We start from the raw sequence: 14,048 nt of genomic DNA on the forward strand, positions 1-14,048 counted from the left end.
AGAAATACATTATATTTATATTATATATTAGTTAATATTATATATTACACTATATATTATATTACATTATATATTACATAATACGTTATATAATAAATGTATATATGATATATAATTGTAACCATATACAATAATTATAATTACATAATATTTAAGGATATTTAATAAATAGTAATAATATTCAGTATTAAATGGGTAATATATAATAATCATATATAATACAATATATAATTAATACTAATATTAATTATAATATAATATATAACATGATTAATTATATAATATATAATTATAATTATTATAATAATATATAAATGATTATAATACAACATATTAATTATATATATATGTTTTTAAAGATTTTATTTATTTATTTGACAGAGAGAGACACAGTGAGAGAGGGAACACAAGCAGGGGGAGTGGGAGAGGGAGAAGCAGGCTTCCCGCGGAGCAGGGAGCCCGATGTGGGACTCGATCCCAGGACCCTGGGACCATGACCTGAGCCCAAGGCAGACGCTTAACGACTGCGCCACCCAGGCGCCCCTATATATATATATTTTTAACACGTTTCTTAACCTCAGAATTGCTCTGAAAATCCACAGCATAGTTTAAAGAGCCTTCGTTTGGCCAGACAGAGAGTGTTTATAGGTTTGGCTTATCTCTCCTTGAAAAACTTCTGAAATAGGTTGTGGAATCCTGTTTCATGTGATAAATGAAGCCCTGTCAGGGGAAGCAGCCATTTTCTGCCCAATGTTGAGATTGAAATCAACAGATTTAAAAGTAATTTGGCATGGCGTGAATGCAGAGCCGGGACCTCAGAGCTATTTAACTGGATACGGAAGCATTTTGTTTTGTTCTTTACAGGTCGTACTTTGGTTACTCTGCAGGTAATTAAGATGCTTTCTTCTTCACAAGACTGCCTTTACTGCCGGATCCTGTGTCGTGGTGAGCACCAGGAGGCCAGGGCAGTCATGAGAGTAACGGGCAGGTGCAGGGAGGTGCGTGCCTCTCGGGCTGGCTTGTCTGGCTTCTTATCTTTAGGTACATCCAATTAGCTTCTTCCTTGAGCCGTCTCCTTCCAACGGAACTGAGCAAGTGAAATTGGGAGCTGGCGTCCAGCTGGTCTAGTCTTGTATTCTTCCAGTATTTGCCCAGCACTTCTTTAGAAAACATCATGGAAGAGCAGAGATGAAGAAGAGCCATGCTTGCCCCCAACTTGCCTGCGCCCCTCAGCCAAGCAGGTGCTGGGGCTGAACTGGGCACTGCCCTCCCCGGAAAGCCTGTCCCAGGCCTCCTGGGCCCAAGCAAACAGTAGTCGCCTTCCTGAAATGAGTTCCGGTTAGTACAGCATTCCCCCTCACCCCTTTAAAATGGTGGTAAAACACACATAACAGAAATGGTTACTGTCCTAATCATTTTAAGTGTACAGTTCAGTACACGTCGTGTAAGCAGATTCACACTCTCGTGTCACCGTCATCACCATCCGGCTCCAGCTTTGGTTTCTTCTCCTGAATGAAGCTCTAACCCATTAAACACTAACTGTGCTTCCTTCCTCCCCGCAGCCCCTGGTAATCTTGGTTCTGCTTCCGGTTTCTGGGGGTTTACGTAGAAGGAGAAGCCTACGTATGGTATTTGTCCTTTTGTGACTGGCTTATTTCACTTAGCATGATGTCCTCTGGGTTTATCCATGTTGTATATATAACGTATATCTGAATTTTCTTCCTTTTTAAGGCTGACTCATAGCCCATTGTGTGTATGTACCACAGTTTATCTACTCATCCATCGATGGACGCTTGGGTGGTTTCCACCTTTTGGCCATTGTGAGAACGCTTCTGTGAGTATGGGTGTGCAAATATCTCTTTGACGCTGCTTTTGGTTTTCTTGGGTATATATTTTGAAGTGGAATGGCTGGGTCATATGGTAATTCTATTTTTAATTTTCGGAGGAACTGTGTTCTGTACTGTTCCATTCATAGTGTGGCACCATTTTGCATTCCTACCAACAGTGCACATGGGTTCCAATTTCTTCCCAGCCTTGCCAACCCTTGCTTCTTCCTGTGCTTGAGAGAGTAGCCATCCAGGTGGTCTTCTTTGTAAAAAACATTCAGCGGTCAGTTAAAGCAGCCCCTGTCGGTGTTGAGGAGAGTTCCCGGGAGCGTGTTGCCAGGTGGGGCCATGACCCTGTCATCATTTATTAAGAATTATGGAACAGATGCCCTGCTTCCAAGAGGAGGCATTTTCAGATTTGCAGATAAGTTGTTCAATAGAGCGGGTAGCTAAAGATAATCAAAGCAACTTCCGATTATTTGTGGTGGGAAAACTCCACCAGGCCAATCCCGTGGCATGCACGGAGGGACGATCCCAGGACCGGGAATTGGGAAGTCAGAGTCCAGCTCCATCTCTGCGAGGTGGGGAGCGCTGCCCATCACTTCCCATTTCTGGCCTTATTTCTTTCAAACAACGCTATCGGAGTAACAGCCCAGGGTCCTGCCACCTTCGAAATCTTCAGATTCTGCGCAATAACCTTGAGTTTGTTCACTGCCGGGGGGAAGGATGCTTTATTGTGAGAACAAGAGAGCACAGTGCCATTTCGCTTAATTATTAAAGATGCCCTTCCAGGCTTCATCTTGGGGCAGTCGGAGCTGGAATTGGATCTTGCGGGTCATCCAGGCCGATGTCCTCGTCTTACAGATGAGGGGCCGGGATGCAGACATGTGGTCACACCATCCAGTTACCAGCTTTCTCTTGGTTGTGACTACAATAGGTTGGCTGGCGGGTCCTCCAGGACCGTGTGAGCAGCCGCAGAGGCGAGGGCATGGGTTCAGCCTCGCTGCAGGAGACGGTCACCCGTCAGGGACCGGTGTGGCCCACAGCTGAGGGCCATGAAGTCGGGAGGGGGGCTGTGGAACCAAAACAGAGGTGGCTTCAGGCCCAGGCCTGTGCCCTTGGGCATTTGCTTCATTGCACTTTTGCTTGTCCTTAGTTCGTTGGTCTGAAAGGCCTCGTACCCACAGCGTTGTTGTGAATACCACTGGGGCACGAGGTCATGCGGAAGCAGTCGTACAGAGATGTTGTTCATACTGCTTGTGCTTAGCTGCAGGGTTAGCTGCTTACTTCTCGGTAAGCACCATATGTTAAAATCTACATCTAACATTGATGTGATGGTTTATTTGTATTTTTTGCAAAATGATTCCCTGTAAGAAGTATCAGGGTTCCTGGCGCCTGGCTGGCTCAGGCAGTAGAGCCTGCCAAGCTCGGTCTTGGGGTCATGAGTTCAAGCCCCACATTGGGCATAAAGCTTACTAAAAAAAACCCCTAAAAACAAAAAAAGAGGTATCAGGGTTCCAAAGAATCTTTTTTTGCATTTTTCATCTCTTCAGGAACTGTCTCTTCTCCCGTTTTGCCTGAAGTTAGTTAGCTTGCACGGCCACACAGACTTAGAAGTTGCGCGATTTTCTGTTCTTGCGTCCATGTGACTTGCGTCAGCGGTGGGAGCTTGACCACCCACCATCGGTCGGCGCCCGACTCCATCTAAGGGTGGCTGGCCTGTGTGCATCTCTGCTCGTGTTCACGGAGGGTCTGCTCGTCGCTTGTCTGAGGGAGGCGGGCACATCAATCCACAGGGTGTCATTTACAATTGTAAAATGAGCCACTGAGGGCTTTCTTGTGTTCTTTGTAGGTTTTGTCACTGCTTTTAGGGCTCTCGCCTCTTTTAACTCAGCCTCGAGTCAGCGGTTCGTGTTTGCCTATGGCGTGCAGGGCTTTTAATCAACCACCTGTAAGCCTCAGTTTCCTTATTTCTAAAGTGGGAGTGCTAATATCACTTCCTGCTTATGTCACAGGGGTTGAGCTGAGGCTTATGAAAGGTAGTTTTTGGGGTGCCTGGGTGGCTCAGTTGTTAAGCATCTGCCTTCAGCTCAGGGCATGATCCCAGGGTCCTGGGACCAAGCCCCGCATCGAGCTCCCTGCTCAGCAGGAAGCCCGCTTCTCCCTCCCCCACTCCCCCTGCTTGTGTTCCCTCTCTCGCTGTGTCTCTCTCTGTCAAATAAATAAATAAAATCTTTAAAAAAAAAAAAAGAAAGGTAGTTTTTGGTTTTTTCAACTTGCAAAGACAAGGCTTGATCCTCGGCCTCAAGGACAATCTGGCTTTGCCAAGTGACAGGAAAACCACACGAAAAAATAGAGACACATCTGAGCGAGAAAGTTCACGGAACCAAACTGTGCAGACAGGTCAGGGACAGGTGTGTATATGTGAGATGGTGGTTGCTGGGATCATTGTAAGGGACCCGAAGTGGGTGGGGTCAGCATGGTCCCTTGCGCCCCCATGTAGGGTAGGTAGTCTCCTTGAAGAATTGGGGCGTGAGGGTTGGGAGAGAGGTCTTGGGATCCAGCGATTGGAAGTCACAATGTGTGGGCCTTTCATGCTCAGATGGTGGAACCTGAGGAGGCCCCCAAAGTGTTAAGTGCACAGAGAGGAGAAGGGAGCAGCTGTGACTGGGCCAACGTGTGAGTGCAGCTAAGCTGGGGGCAGAAGGGATCTGCGGGCTGGCAAGAAGGGAGCCCCAAGCGAGCTGCCTGCACCCTGAGGCAGGTACCCCGAGTGAGGGCAGACACCTCTGAGGACAGGCACGTCCCAGGGCAGGGGGTGCCCAGGAGGAAGGCTGCAGGGTTGGCCCTTGTGGGCTGTGGGCCAGTCTGAGGAGTCCGAGTCCCATTGGGGCACGTGGCAGGGCCAGACCATGGAACCGGAGGGCGGGCTCTGCCAAGGTGGGCAGTCGGGCAGGTGAGGACGGGCACCAAGGCGGTTGTGGCAGCCAGAGCTGTGGGAAGAGGCCCAGAGCATGGCGCCAGCTCACTGTGGGTCTCCGGCCCCGAGCCTCACTCCAACTGTCCCTCCACCTCCATTTCCTCTTTACTGCCTCCTTTCAGGCTGGCGTCTTAGAAACGTCCGGACCTCCCAGCGTGTCTCCAAGTCTCCATCCTTCCCTGCATCTTCTCTGTGGCAGGCACAGCCCCTCCGGCCGGGCTCCTGAGCACCTGTCCCTGCTGGTGTCTGCCCTCCTTCCCGGCCTTCTCCACCTCCCTCGGCTCTGGCCCCTCCTGTCGACTTAAAACAGAACAACACTGACATATATTTTAGTTCCCTGTGTTTCCTTCTGTCTCCTTCATGAGCCTGGGAGTCCCTTCAGGGGATAGGGACTTTGTCTTTTTTATCTCCGTGTCGCCAGCACCAGGCTGGGTGTAGAGTAGACGCTGGATGTTTGCTGACTGGCCTTCAGTTGATTGGCCGGGCAGACCCACTGAAGCGGAGCCTGCACTTTCCCTGCAGCCGCCGTGGGGCAGAATCCGATTAGGCAGACTGACACCAGGGTGGAAATTATTCCAAATAAAAAGTCAGCTTTTTTCCTTCTCAAGTAAAAAGAGTCATTTTTTTCCCCAACTAATATTGTTGAATACCTACTGGATTTGGCGTGGTGGGGGCTAGATCCTAAGAGGTATAAAGTACAGTCTCTTTTCTCAAGAGTCTTAAGAGGTAGCTGTAGAACCTGCAGATAATGACAGAGCCGGGCACGGCTGGCAAGGGCCATCAGGGTGCTGTGAGCAGGTGCTGGCGCCCCAGCAGGGAGGAGCCCCGCGCTCTCTGGGATGAGGCTTCCCGGGGTCGGCAGGGTGGAGGTTGGCAGGCTTGCGGACTGGGGTGGGGGTAGATGGGCAGTGGGGGTGGGTGTCATGGAGCCCATTGCAGTGCAGAACACAGTCGAGCCAGGGTAATGATGATGAGCTCATCTGGACTGGCTCCAGGTAGATGCCGTCTCTGAATTAACCGATCGTGGGTCTGTCTCTGTTTCTAGACTCAAACCATGAATTACGTGGGGCAGTTGGCGGGCCAGGTGTTTGTCACCGTGAAGGAACTCTACAAGGGGCTGAACCCTGCCACCCTGTCCGGATGTATTGACATCATCGTTGTCCGCCAGCCCAACGGGAGCCTGCAGTGCTCCCCTTTCCACGTGCGCTTTGGGAAGATGGGGGTCCTGCGTTCCCGAGAGAAAGTGGTAAGAGCATAGGACCTGGTGACCTGGGGCGGGGGGCAGGTTCTCTCTTTAGAGCAAATCATCGTGTTTGTGTCTTTGAAGATTTTATTTATTTATTTGACAGAGAGACACAGTGAGAGAGGGAACACAAGCAGGGAGAGTGGGAGAGGGAGAAGCAGGCTTCCAGCGGAGCAGGGAGCCAGATGCGGGGCTCGATCCCAGGACTCTGGGATCATGACCTGAGCTGAAGGCAGATGCTTAATGACTGAGCCACCCAGGCACCCCTGTTTTGTCTTTTTTTTTTTTTTTTTAAAGATTTTATTTATTTATTTGACAGAGAGAAACACAGTGAGAGAGGGAACACAAGCAGGGGGAGTGGGAGAGGGAGAAGCAGACTCCCTGTGGAGCAGGGAACCCGATGCAGGGCTCAATCCCAGGACCCTGGGATCATGACCTGAGCGGAAGGCAGACGCTTAACCGACTGAGCCACCCAGGCGCCCCAAGAGAGGGAAAACAAGCAGGGGCAGTGGGAGAGGGAGAAGCAGGCTTCCTGCTGAGCAGGGAGCCCGATGTGGGGCTCGATCCCAGGACCCTGGGATCATGACCTGAGCTCAAGGCAGGCGCTTAACTGACTGAGCCACCCAGGTGCCCCTCGTGTTTCTGTCTTTAGACAGAGCTTTCGGCCTCTGGAGCTGAGGCTTCATGCTGGAAGGGTCTGGTCACTGAATTGACAAGTACTAACTCGGATTGAGTTAAATTATTCCAAAACATAGGGGCAAAACTCAACTAGTTATTAAGCTCACGGGTTGTGTGAGTCAGAAATTCAGACCAAGTGCAGCAGGGCTAGTTTTTCTCTGCCCTCTGCCATCTGGAGCCTCGGCTGGAAGACCCGCTCTAAAGGGGCGCTCACTCGTGCGGCCGGGGGCTCCTGGCTGGGCTCTCAGCTGAGGCTGTTGGCCAGGGTGCTTACACGTGGCCTCAGCATGTGGCCTGGGTGGCCGCACAACATGGCAGCCGGATACAGGGTGAGCCTCTCCAGAGGAAAGGAGCCGCGGAAATTCATAGAGCCTCTCCTACAGCACTCTGCTGGCTGGGGCCATCACCAGCCTCCCCGGGCGCGGGGTCGGGGGTGGGGGCAAGGAGACTCCATTTCTGATGGGTTGATTGATTGGGATGTGGAATTGTGAGATCATTTTGGGATATATGTGATTAAAGGATGCCTATGTAAAGACATGGCATCCCCTGTGAGGTTTCCTGTTTTAGTGAAGTGTCTTTTTCCTTCAGGTTGACATAGAAATCAACGGGGAATCCGTGGATTTGCACATGAAATTGGGAGATAATGGAGAAGCATTTTTTGTTCAAGAGACTGATAATGATCAGGTAAGGAAGGCTGTGGGCGGTCACTGTGACTTTCTAGTTTTGAATTTTGAGCAATGCTTGTCTCGAGGGCCCAGCGGAAGTGTGTGTAGAGAAGTAACACTGGTGCTGGGTGGTGGAGACCATCGCAGCAGAGAAGCGTGGCTGTTAATCTGGACCGGGGATCTGTGAGCCTGACAGGGTGGGTGCGAGCCGTGTCCACACAAGCAAGACTCCGCAGTCCTGGCCTGCTTCCGCGTGCTCACTGTTTCCAAGGAGACAGGAACCGAATCACATCTGAGCTGTTGTCCGAAGCATACGGGTTACACTGGTGTGTCGAATCTCAGAGGGCTGAGTGTTCTAGTTTTTGTGCAGTGAGTGACCAAGTCACTGTCATTTTTTATTACTTAAAAAACTTTTAACAGCTCTCTAAAGATATAGCTTGTCTACCATAGAGTTTCTGTGTTTCAAGTATACAGTTCGGTGGTTTTCAGTCTTCTAAGGTATGTCGCCACAGTCAATTTTAGGACATTTTCATCCCCCCAAGAAGAAACCCGGTGCCCTGTAGCTTATCACTTACCTCTCCCCAAGACCCCACCCCGTCACCTTCCTGCGCCCTCAGCAACTACTCTTTTACTTTCTGTTTCTCTAGATTTCCCTGTTCTGAACTTTCACACGGATGCAGTCCTAAGTATGTTGTCATTTACGCCTGGCTTCCTTCACTTCTCATAAAGTCATCAGGGCTCACCCATACCGTAGCCGGGCTCAGGATTTCATCCCTTTGTAGGGCTGAATCATTGCCCGTGGTATCCACACACCACATTTTTTACCCTTTTGTGGGTTCATGGACATTTGGGTTGTGTCTGCCTTTTGGCTGTTAGGAATAATGCCGCTGTGAGCATTCACTCTTTCCTTCTTTGAGAAAGCCATGTGGAAGGGATCCTGTGTTGTATTCCTCATGAGAATCCACTTAGACTAGCTGCTGTACGGGAAGATAGCGTGATTCAAAAGGAATAGCTCTAAATAGCTCCAGGCTCGAAAACGGACCCCATAGTTTCAGTTTCAGAATAAAACCGTCCCAGGTTGTTCTTTTTGGTGTCCCCAAAGGTGTGACATAACAGGAGGACCAGCATCCTCATCCTGTGCCCCCATCTTCTGTAATTACCTCTTCTGTAATTACTTCCCTATTTAAAGGCAAGGTTCTGAGAATCGTTCATTCGCGATTATTAATTCTTTCCATCTCAAATGGATACTTGCCTTTTAAATTTCTGCTGTCCCTTAGCTGTGGACAGATTGTACGCTGTGGGAGTTGAAGAAGTGTTTTGGGCGAGGCCTCCATGGAAGCTGCAGGGTCTTGGGCCTGCTCCGCTGGCTTTCAGGGTGTCTGTGGGTGGGACGGGGCTTCAGAGTCCAGAGTATGTTCTGCCCCTTACAGATGCCCCTGGCTGCCCCTGGAAGGCTGCTGGAAGTTGGGGAAGCCTGTGTCCCTCATCACCAGATTGCTCCAGGATGGAGTCCCCCTCCGTTTGTGGAGGTCTGTCCCCTCCCTATCCAGTCTGGACTCTCCTCTGCTCTTAACCCCCTGTCAGCACTGTCGGTATTTCTTCTTTGTTTGGCCCATTGAGCAGCTGGGCAAGATGACCTCTCACCTCTCAGCCTAAGCCTTGGTCTTTCAGATGTTCATTGTATACCTGCAGCACTTTGGGTGTTTTCGAAACCACTGTAAAGGGTCAGGAGCCGGTTTCTGTTTCTCTCTTCTCCTTTGTATATATTCTTTACTTCCTGTTACCAAGTGGCTCATAATAAATAAGTCATTAATAAAATGATTGTTATAGTTTTTAAAAAACTGGTAGATCATTATTAAATAACTTAAATGGACAGGCCATATATTTTTTCCTTTTTAAGAAGAGAGTCAGGATCTAATTATTCAACGGCCGTATACCTGGATGCCCTCTGGTGTAGGCAGGCATTTGGGATGGAGAGCTGTCAGCTGTATTTTTGTTTTTAATTACTGTCATCTTAATTCAGTGCATATTAAAAAACGCATACACATTCTCTCTTTTACATGCAGTCACGTGCACGCACACATACACACACCCACACACCCCACCACACACACTCACCCTCCTCGCACCTACCCACCCTCACACACTGAAATGCAAATTGAGTCCAGTTCCCAGGTAATGTGATGACTCAAAGCTCATTTCCCTCTTTACTTTGGAGAGTTCAAACAAAGTTGACTCTGGGTGGCCCGAAATCACTCATTACCTCGCTTTGTTACAATTATGAAAATGCAGGATTCAGTACAAAATGGCATTGAATGCGTTGTTGACTTCGTGGTTGGCTGTCCGATCTGGCCCTGTGCCTCCAGCCGTGGTGGCTGTGACCGTTAGTCCCCCTGCCCCGCGTGGCCCTCCCCAAGGGCGCTCGTGCTCCTAAAGGACCACCGGCCGGCCTTTGGCATCCCCCTGCTCCTTAAACCCAAACTAGCGAGACTCTTCGAGAACTATTTTCTGTCCTTTAGGAAGCGATCCCCATGTACCTGGCCACCTCCCCTATCCTGTCAGAGGGAGGGTCGCGCATGGAGTGTCAGCTGAAAAGGAGCTCTGTAGACAGGATCAGAAACCTGGACCCCAGCGCATCAGCCCAGGCCTTACCTCCCAGTGAGGCCCCTTCGAGCGGCTCTTTAGTGAAGAAGAGAAGGAAAAGGAGGAGAAAGTCCCAGCTGGACACCCTGAAAAGAGACGACAACATGAACACCTCTGAGGATGAGGACATGTTTCCCATAGAGATGAGCTCGGACGACCAGGCCGACCCGCTGGACGGCAGTAGGTAAATGTGCATGAAAGGCGAGATCTGTGTCGGGGTGCAGTCATTCTTTGAGATGATTCTTACAAACTCTTTCCTACCGCCCCCCCCCCCCAGTATTCCTTCTTCTTTTTTTTTTTAAATCTTATTTATTAGAGCGAGCATGAGCAGGAGCAGGTGGGAGGGGCAGAGGGAGAGGGAGAAGCAGATTCCCTGCTGAGCAGGGAGCCCGACGTGGGACTTGATCCCAGGACCCTGGGATCACGACCTGAGCTGAAGGCAGATGCTTAACCGACTGAGCCCCCCAGGTGCCCCACTATTCCTTATTCTTATGTGAATGCATTTTAGACTGAGTTTTAGAACTCTGTGGACCCAACCTCAAGGAGCATAAAGATCTGAGGTAGCTTACAACTACAAGGCAGTTGGTAGGACCCGACCTCCTCGTCTGGTCGCTTCAGCATCCAGGACAGAGCCAAGGGACAGAGAAGTGAGCAAACTAATACTTCATGCACTAAACTGTTGTTTCAGAGCCTGCTTGCTCTTATTTGGGCCCCGACTGTGGACCCGGCCGTTGGGCTGATGTGTGGCTGGGGACTGATCTGTGACAGCCTTCAGGTTACAAGTACATGTGGAATGTGACCAGTTTTTTCTCCAAGCAGACTTTTCCTTTTCAGTGTTGACTAGGCCGGAGGTTTCATGGTCGTCTTGCTCAACTTTTCTTTGCTTTTAACAGGGTGCTGAAATTTAGTTTCTGTGTATTACTATTTTAGTGAAAATGGCCGGTTTTAAAAGTCAAAACTCATTTGTAAAGTATACTTGATATTTCAGATCTTTATGTAATTCAGTATAATTTTTCTTTTTTTTTTAGGGGGGGTGGAGGGGCAGAGGGAGAGAGAATCTCAAGCAGACATCCTGCTGAGCACAGCGCCTGATGCAGGACTCGATCTCACGACCCTGAGATCAGGACCTGAGCCGAAGTCAAGAGTCGGGCGCTTAACCACATGAGCCACCCAGGCACCCCTAAAATTCAGTATAATTTTTGATAATTATTTTTGTATCTTGTTAACATAAAGAAGGGATAACGAACATCAGGAGTATCCCTCTGCTTCATTATCCAAAATAGGATTTTTCCCCCACTTGGCTAAAAATACAGGCAAATTGGCAATGTCACTTTTTCTAACTATAGCCTCTAATCAGCTATAGGCTCAGAAACTGGTGGTTGGGCTTATTATAGTTGCCATCCCTTCATGGCTTTTAATTCCAGAACTTAGTGACGGATATTTCAGGGAACATCAAAAGTATGGATAGATGGCCTCTGTGTGACTGAAAGAGCGAATCGTTTTTTTTTTTAATGGATGCTTTCTACCTGAAATGAGGTAGCTTTGCAGTCATTTTGTAATTATAAGAATCATTTGGTTTAGATCATTTATTTATTCTGCCAGATGAAGCATGGTCTGTGTGTGGTCATTCAGTTACTCGGCAGCCCTACCCGTGCACAGTAAGACTTTCCAGCCTCCTGGGCCCAGTTTCGGGGCCGCAGGATCACCGTTGTGCACTTCTATCAGCCCAGAGGCTTGAATACAGTCATTTTACGTTAATAATCCAGCCAAAGCACGAACACATTTTTGTGTATCTGTGTCTCATGTTTTTCCTCTGCCTGCAATGTGTGTGGGTGGGTCAGAAAGAGATCATGTTTATCTACAATGAACTTAGAGAGATAATCAAGATAAAAGGGAAACTTGCCTTTACTGTGAATCTATCACTAATAATCACTAATAGTTCTTTGATGTTAGTCTTTTTTTTTGTTTTGTTTTCCCTCCAGAACTCTTCCTAACGATATACCTGCATTCCAAGAAGATGTTTCTAAAGAAAGCCCTTCCCCCATCATGACTTACCCTCAGTCAGCATCGTACCCTAATTCTGATAGAGAGTGGTCACCCAGCGCCAGGTAAGTTGCTGGGGGAAGTGTGTGCATTCACTCACCCCGGTCCAGAGGATTTAAAGTCAGTGACAGGAAACGTGTCTAATAAAATAGTGAAATATAAGTAAAAAGCGAAAAAATGCAGTTTCGAGTAGGAGGTACAGATCAGGATTGAAAAAGGACATGTGCAGACCATAAACTTCTGATACCATAATCAAGCTGCATATCTGGCTCTTCACTCCCCACAGGTGACCTTGAAAGCAAAACCACTGTGGTTCCTCAGGGCTAATTGTCAGCAGGAGAAAACAGGTGGCCGAGCCTTTCTTGACACTTAGCCCTCAAGTACGATTCAGGAGCCACCAAGATGGTTCTGGGCTGTTAGAATGATGCCTTCGCCCCATGTTTAACCCCTTCTGCTGAAATCAGGAATATTTAGTATAACTCTGATGTTGCCCTAGAATCGGGTATAAACTTGGAGAACCAGACCTGCTCAGGCTGCGGATTGCCGTCCTGAAGATCCCAGAGACTTGTAGTCAGTGAGACCTCTGAGAATATGTGACCCCTTCGGAGCCCTTCTCAGAAGGACTAGGGCGGGGACAGATAGAAACCGAGTGTTCTCAGCAGGGACCGTATCACCCCCATCGGGACAAAAATTGGTTCTTAGGCAACGAAGAATTCTTAGATATTATAATGGCTTGTGGCCTCCACGGGGCCTCACACATAAGCAGATTCAGAGTCCATCTGTGGTGTTCAAGTTTCACGGAGGAGGGAGGACCACAGCAGGGTGGGGTGGGGGGATGCCTCAGCTGTCCGGAGGTGCGCTAAAAAGGAGAGAGGTTGACAAACACCGATCTTAGTGACAGGGACATCCTTGGATTCTTCTTTTTTTTGTTTAAGATTTTATTTTATTTATTTGAGAGAGAGAACAATGAATGAGCAGTGGGTGGGGGGCAGAGGGAGAGGGAGAAGCAGGCTCCCAGCGGAGCATGGAGCCCAATGCGAGGCTCGATCCCAGGACCCCCAGATCATGGCCTGAGCTGAAGGCAGACGCTTGACCGACTGAGCCCCCCAGGCGCCCCAACCTTGGATCATTCTTGTTCCTCATGTTTTAGATGTACTTGTGGTTTGCAGTGCAAGTGTAGAAACCCTGCTGCAAAGGCTCCCCACCTAAAGCCAGAGTCCCCCCAATACCACTCCTCGTTCAGTTTCACCAGAGTGATCTCGCCAGTGGGACAGCACAGTGAGCAGCGTGCGCTGGAGCCCGAGTCCGAGAGAACTAGATAGGTCCCATGCCTGGTTCCAGCCAGGACCAGGACAGCGAGTGTTAGTCCGCCAGGGTGGGGCTGGGGGCCTGGGAGGTGTCCTTGTGGAGGTCTGTCAGCAGACCCGCCCCATGCAACAGAAACAGAATGCTGGTTACCTAGGACATTTACAGTCTTGTAGCAGCCAGCCTTAGAGGGTGAAAAGAAACTGAAAAAGTTCACGTTGATGATGGAGTTCCTTTGACCCAGCATATCCAAAATATCATCAAGTCGTTATCACGAAGTTCTTAATGAGATATTTCACGTTCTTGTTTTCATACTAAGTCTTTGAGATCATTGTGTATGTCACGTGTAAGGACCACCTCGGTTTGGATGTGTCACACTTCATGTGCTCGATAGCCATGGGCCGCTGGTGGCTGTCATAATGGACAGTGCAGATACTGGGCCTTTCTGGAACCTCCCACATCGTCTCCCTAGGTCTGTGGAAAGGCACCCTAAGGAGGGAAAAAGACAGTACTTTAGGGAGAAAATTACGTGGGATGGTTAAAAACCACTATCAGGTTGAAAAATCTGTTCAAACACTCTACATTAATTTTAAGAGCTTCAAATAAATGTTTAAAACACAACCCTGGATATGTTCCCCGGTCTTTCATGATTTGCTATGTGAATC

The 14,048-nt window shown here is 48.8% G+C and overlaps 1 protein-coding gene and 1 long non-coding RNA gene across 7 annotated transcripts in view; both read left to right on the forward strand.

The window, feature by feature from the left end:
- The first annotated feature begins 530 nt into the window (after positions 1–530).
- Positions 531–3,604, forward strand: LOC110587390. Of its 2 annotated transcripts, XR_002480754.1 has the most exons (4): positions 531–1,338; positions 1,563–1,628; positions 1,732–1,834; positions 3,380–3,604. It is a non-coding gene; the product is annotated as an uncharacterized LOC110587390 (long non-coding RNA). The 2 variants fall into 2 exon arrangements; XR_002480753.1 differs by having other exon boundaries at positions 531–1,628.
- Positions 3,605–5,678: 2,074 nt separating this feature from the next.
- LPIN1 (lipin 1) overlaps positions 5,679–14,048 on the forward strand; it is a 52,697-nt gene continuing 44,327 nt past the window's right edge. For 2 of the 5 annotated variants that reach the window (XM_021697640.2, XM_021697641.2), the window contains exons 1-4: positions 5,852–6,052; positions 7,316–7,411; positions 9,912–10,219; positions 12,018–12,143. In XM_021697640.2, the coding sequence (XP_021553315.1) occupies positions 5,861–6,052; positions 7,316–7,411; positions 9,912–10,219; positions 12,018–12,143 (722 nt within the window). In that variant the 5' untranslated portion in view covers positions 5,852–5,860. Of the gene's footprint in view, positions 6,053–7,315; positions 7,412–9,911; positions 10,220–12,017; positions 12,144–14,048 lie in introns of all 5 variants that reach the window. The other 3 variants (XM_021697638.2, XM_021697639.2, XM_021697637.2) reach the window with 2 other exon arrangements.

This window comes from Neomonachus schauinslandi, chromosome 10, assembly GCF_002201575.2.
Source record: "Neomonachus schauinslandi chromosome 10, ASM220157v2, whole genome shotgun sequence".
NCBI lineage: Eukaryota > Metazoa > Chordata > Mammalia > Carnivora > Phocidae > Neomonachus > Neomonachus schauinslandi.